Here is a 6247-nt window from a genome sequence, read left to right as displayed (position 1 = left end):
CTGGTAAACTTCATCTGAATCTTGGGTGCATTTGACCAACATTTGTGTTGATTCTTGTGCATATGACTTGTAAGTTTTGTAGACACACATGAAATTGCTCTTTATCTGTGCTGCAGTGATGATGTGGAAAGGCAGACAGAGAGATTCTGCTAATTATACATAGTTATAATGAAGAACTTTTCTAGTTTCATGGCCTGGAGCCTCTAGTTCATTTTAATAGAGCAAGTTCTATTAATTAGGTGTATGTAAAGGACAATCTTTCTCTTTACTGATTTGTCATTGTGTTGATACAGCTATTCAGTGCCATTTTGAAACTATTCTCATCACAAGGAATAGATTTAGGGTTTCTCTTCTATTTTAAAGGGAAAAAAAGTACGCCAAACTCCTCCAACAATCTGGAATTTTATTCCATCCATATACATGCATAGTAACAACATTTGTTGAGAAATTATTTCTATCAGAAGTAGAACATTATCTTTGCGATCACCAGGTGCAGTATTGCTACTCTTATATTTAAATAGTTCTTATATATGAATTAAATTCATACTTGCAGCATTGAGTTTAGGGTTTCGATTTAGACTGTGCCTTTCAAAAGATAAAACTGATTAATACTACCTCATTACTTACAATACTGCTTCCAGTAATTTTGTTCATTCTTTATAAAGTATTGCATTTAACAGCAAAGGTTTAAAAATTGAGACAGAGCTGCATCAGCGAAAGAAAATCCAAGTACTATACAAGAAAAAAATTGCCATCTTCATTTAACATACAGGTTTAGGATTAAGAAAATGGACAGAAACATACAGCTACATACAAATGCAAAGCCTAGTGACTAAGAGACTGTATCTGCTAAAATATAAAGTGCAAACGGAGCCTGATTATCCAAGAATTGAAATCTTAAGGCGAACTTATAGCATGTGTATTTAGAACATCTTTGCAAGTTATATTTTAGCATATACATATATCTGCAACAGCATATAAGAAAAAATCAAGATACACAAGTGCTTTTGAAGCTATTTCTAAAATGATTTTCTGTATTGTTTGTGACTATTTTCTTTAAAAGCTACTATACAGTGCAAACCATATGTGCTACACAATAACTATACAATAACATTACAAATGACTTTAATATAAAGTTTTTAAATAAAAAATAACATAACCACAGCTATGAATACTGCTGGTAAAATAAATTAATTTTTTTTGAAAATGGCACCAATAATACACTTTACTAATGGACTGTAATGAAATTACACCTCAAGTCTTCAACTCAGCCATAATGAATTATCTCCTGATTGCCCAGATGTAATTCAAATAACTTTTTTTTTTTTTCTGGACTGGTTAGAACAACATACTAAACACTGATACCAGAGGTGACTGATGTTTATTCAGTTAGTTCATTTGACATGTTCCGCTGCATGTGATGAGCAATAAAACTTCTTGTGAGTTATAAAGTTTGAAAGGTTGTTGAACTGGATATCACACAGCCGGCAATATTTCCCACTGGTTGGAGCCTGGGTGGAACCATTCACACCTTTTGCTATACTAGACAACTGTTCCTCTGCTGAGGGAATTCCTGGTGAGACATTCTCATTGGCAGCTAATGGGTTCTCAGAGATCCAGGAGGGAGATTTGTGGTCGTCTTCATGCTGAGGATTCTGGGAAATGTTCTCTTGCTGTGGGTTGGCAGCAGGTCTCTCATCTTGTTTCAGTCCACCGTTCACTATTACCATTCCTCGATTTTTGGGCAACAATGGCAGAGAATCTTTCTTCAGCGCAACACACCCATTTGAGGAAGCCTGGCCTTTAGGAGATTCATTTTCTGCATTTGTGCTTTGCTCGATGTCAGTGTTATGGATGACAAGAGAACCAGAAATATAATCACTTGGCTTGATTCCATAATATGGAGAAAGCTGGTCAGCTCCTTTTGCTTTCTTTATTGCTCCAGGGTAAAGGCATTGTGGAAGAAACAAATGTCTGTTTTCTTCTTTTGTAGCAATAAGCTGAGCGGCTTCACTAAAGACCTTCAAGCCTTGCAGGGTTGCTAGGTGGGATGAAAATAGGTTTCCATTGGGGGAAGGCTGCTTCAAATTCCCATTTTTCTCACATTTTATTATGCTTCTTTCGTAGCTGACATCAGGGCTGTTTCGTTCGCTTTCTGGATTCGGAAACACTTTGCTGTCCAGTTGACCCAGGTCATTACGCTGATGTGCAGTAACTGGGCAGAAATTCTGCTTGTGGGCCAGATAGTTTTCTACCTTATTGAAACTGATCTTGCACACAGTACACTCGTGATAGTCCAGCAGCCTTTTGGGAGACGTGGTCGTCCGCTCAGACTGAGATAAACACTTTTTGCTGAGATCTATGGGCACGTCCATCTCTAGGCAGGAAACACTGGAATGAGTAGTGTCACATTTGGAAACTGGAACACACTTGTTGATCGTCAGGGAAGTTTCCAAGTGCTTAGAGACAATTCCTGGAAAGATATCACATCTTGGGTGGTAGCACTCTCCTAGCCCTTCTGTGGGTTCTTGAGTGGAGGTACAAGGATTACTGAGGTTGGCTACGTCAAGAAATCTCTGCTGAACCAGTGGAGGCCTTTGTTCCTGCTCAGGTAGGCACATCTCATACATCTTTCTGCGCTTGCGTGTGCGCATGGTTCTCTGCATGGCAGGCACTTTGTTGGAAGCAGACCTCTTTAGTGGAGGGTCGTGGCGAGTAGCACAATAATACTGTTTGTGGACCATGTATGTTTCGTGCCGGCTGAAGGTAATGTTGCAAGCTTCACAGGTAGTCTTATTTGGGTCACTTTCCCCATCCACTAAGGGGACACTGGGATTTTTCACATCAACAGGTTTTCCATTAATTTTGTCATCATTGTTACTGGAGGTGGACAGCTTCTTAGTTTGAGTGGAAAAGTCCTTGTCATGGCCCTTCCCATTTGGCCCAATTAAATCTAAGACAGTGGAAGAATTGATGCAAGGTGTTTGAAGAAGTGGATTCTCAGGATCAGCAGAATGAGCAGCTGGGTTGAGAAGGTTTATGGAGGTTTGGCCGGTGTTGGGACTCAAAGCTTCAGGCATCTTTTCTGACACACTAGGGAACTCTGGGGACTTAGCCATCTGCTGCCATCGGCTGCTGCAATAATGCTTTTTGTGCACTAGATAATTATCCAAATTATTGAATGTTATGTTACACTCAAAACAAGTAGCCCCCTTGGGCATCAAGGGGCTGTAGATGACGGGAGGGTAGCTACTACTGCCATGCCTCAGTCGCCGATGCACCAGTTCAGACATCTTGGCTAAGATCTCTGAAGCTTGAGGGACCATGGTGATATCTTGGGGGAAAGAAAACTGAGATAGGAAAGGGCCCACAGGGAAAGAAGGCCCAATATTAGGCTGAACTGGAGATGAGGCAAGTCTTGGGCTAGAGGGCTCAGACTTTATTTTTGTGTAAGAAAAGCTTTGTTTATTTGTTGTAGGCTGTATCTCTGGTCTCTGGTTTGTGAGAAAGAGCTGAGTCTTTTTCTCACACTTGTCCAGCTCTGTGTCAGAGCTCGCATCTTTAGTCTGCATGGCCTTTTGGCTTTGGGGAAGTTCGCTTCTCGTCAATAAGTCTGTGGCTGGCTGTAAGCTGTCTTCGGTTCCACTTGGAGAGTGTTCCATGTCACTTTCTCTGGGAAGTTTGCCGCTAGGGACATGGAGCTCCTGGTGCTGCAATAAGTCCCTCTGAGTCTGGAAGCCGAAATGGCAGTGGTTACATCGGAAGGCAGCTTGAGTGAGATGGGAGAACAGGTGTTGGTGAAAGTTGATCACAGAATCAGCATTGTAGCTACAGACGGTGCATTTTAGACTAGCACCAGGGGGCAGGAATTCTTCCATTTTCACTCCTAGGGAGACATACAAAATAAGAACAATGAGAAACATGTGTGTTGCTTTTTGAATGCTAGGGACCTTTTCTAATGACCTAATGTTTGCAACACAATAGGAATGAAATTGTTCAGAATCTCATTCGTTATATTAACTGTTTTCTTGTGACATGTCTTACAGTGTGTGATAATAATAATAGCACTTTATAGTTTTCAAAGTACTTTCATGAATATTATGGCATCGAAGTGGAATAAGTGTCACTGTCTCCATTTTACAGATGGGGAAACATGCTGAAGGAGGCTAAGGGGATTGATTATGTTAATAAAGCTATTAAGTGATGAAGCCATGCCTGAGCCTCGGATTTTATAATTACTGATCCAATAACCTTCCTACTATAACATTAGCCTCTACATTAGGAAGAAGTGAGCATTCATTAGGGTTGCTATTGAAAACCAATGCAAATCAACTCTCATTACACTACATATAGGTTATATTCTAAAGAAGTCAAAGAGAAACCATTTTGTAAAGTAATCAATAACATCCTAATTTATATTTAATATACATTTAAAATTTTATGCTGTAGTTTTGCTGAACATAGTTTATCTCTATCCAGGGCTGATATTTACCTGGTAGACTAATATAGTCTACTGGTACACTAATATAGTCATTTCGCATTGGCATCCATGCTGATTGATCGCTGCCTATTTCTAGTCCATGATTACATATTTTGAATATTACCACTGACTGTGGTGGGTAAGCATCACTAAGGTTGACTCTAGCTCCCATTGGTCAGCATATGGTAAAATCGGGTTTGGCTTATCCCCTCCGTACTCTGGACTAAAATAAGACTGCCTTTTATATTCATAAGCTGAAAATATGGCAGACGTACCTAGTCCTGTAGTCATAAAAGGGGTCTACCTATCCTTGTCTCCTTTTTTCCTTAATGAATCCAATACTCATTTTTTCCATTTAGCTGAAAGGACCCCTGTATTCTGCTCTTTCTGTTTGGTACATGACTTTACTCACCATCTGAGACAACCAATCTGTTTCTGGTTCCCCTGCTTTATTATCTATATGGAGATAGCTCATTTGCAAGAAGAGGAAAGAGGATGAGCAGAAAGGAAATGGCCTACTTTTATAGGTTCAAAGACAAAAGCTTGAACTGTACTAGAGCACTGGAGGTTAGAACAGTAACTTAAAACTCAACATGTATTTCCATTTTAAAATCATTTAATCTAGGCAAAGACAGCTAAGAAAGTCACCCAGAGGTGTCCTACAAGGTTTGTATCACAGGTGCTGAAAAGCTATGATTCTTAGTCCCTAGTTTGTCCCATGCAAGAATGTACCTAAAATTATTTAAAGTCAATAGAATTCTGTACATTCAATTAAATTCATTTTTAAAAAAAATATGTTAATTAGAATGCTGTGAAATGAAACCAAAAATAGCTGGCATACAATTTCAAATTAAATGGGATCAGTTGCCACCTTGCTATTAAGAGAGGGCCTTAAAAAGCTTATTTGTTTTTCAGCCTATTTTTTTTAAGGGATTTTAAAACATAGTACTAAAAGTAGTTTTATGTCATAAAAACCAGCTAAGCTGTTATGATGCATCTTTTGGAAGTCAGAAATATTTTACTGATCCATATTTAAAAGTAACATCCCTGAATTGTAATTTTAATTGGATCTATCAATAGAGTAGCTGTATTTCAATTCAGCAAATACTTATATTATTATTTCTTCCCTACCATACAGGAAACACTATGGTCAGTTTCCAAAGATTGCTTGACACTAAAGCAACAAATGACAATATTCAAAGGGTATTGAGACTTTCTTTTGAAAATAATGTGCTTTTTGAAAACCTCAGTCAAAAACAAATAGAATTATTTGGTCTGTGGTCAGAGCACTGAATTTGTCAGAAAAGAATTAAGACCCAAGTCCTTTGAGTAAAATGTGCTGAGTATAAGTGGCATAAGATCACACTGGTTGACCCAGAAAGTTTGATTTTGATGTTATAGATAGCTACAGATAGACAGATATAGATGTATACATGTAATGCATATATATTTATAAAAGTAATAGAGTCTTCTGGAGCAACAGAAGAAACAAAAGCGGCATTTACCACTGTGTGAATTCAGGTGCATTTCTAGAGCTCGAGCATTTGAAAAGCTCTTGGTGCACTGTGGGAAGGGGCACAGGCTGGAAATCTGATGGGCACTGTCTTCATTTTCCTCTGACACTGGAGCAGCTTCTCTTTGCCTCCCACTGCAGTAGTACATCAAATGGGCCTGCAGATTCCGCTCACTCCGATACCAGATGCCACAGGACTTGCAAGGGAATATATCCTCTGCAGGTAAAAACACAGAGACACATTTGCTGCTGTC

At 38.9% G+C, this 6247-nt stretch overlaps 1 protein-coding gene across 5 annotated transcripts in view; it reads right to left on the bottom strand.

Annotated features, from left to right (window-relative positions):
• Window positions 1-383: 383 nt before the first annotated feature.
• Window positions 384-6247, bottom strand: part of ZFPM2 (zinc finger protein, FOG family member 2) — a 489264-nt gene continuing 483400 nt past the window's right edge. For 4 of the 5 annotated variants that reach the window (XM_033202439.1, XM_033202440.1, XM_033202442.1 and 1 more), the window contains 2 exons: window positions 5986-6210; window positions 384-3886 (listed from right to left, as the gene is read on the bottom strand). In XM_033202439.1, coding sequence (XP_033058330.1) covers window positions 1395-3886; window positions 5986-6210 — 2717 coding nt within the window. In that variant the 3' untranslated portion in view covers window positions 384-1394. The remainder of the gene's footprint in view (window positions 3887-5985; window positions 6211-6247) is intronic. The other variant, XM_033202441.1, reaches the window with a different exon arrangement.

The sequence above is a fragment of the Trachypithecus francoisi genome, unplaced genomic scaffold (genome assembly GCF_009764315.1).
Source record: "Trachypithecus francoisi isolate TF-2019V2 unplaced genomic scaffold, Tfra_2.0 Lachesis_group7, whole genome shotgun sequence".
NCBI lineage: Eukaryota > Metazoa > Chordata > Mammalia > Primates > Cercopithecidae > Trachypithecus > Trachypithecus francoisi.
Note: the sequence above shows the minus strand (reverse complement) of the source record. Positions and strands in the feature narration are given on the sequence as shown.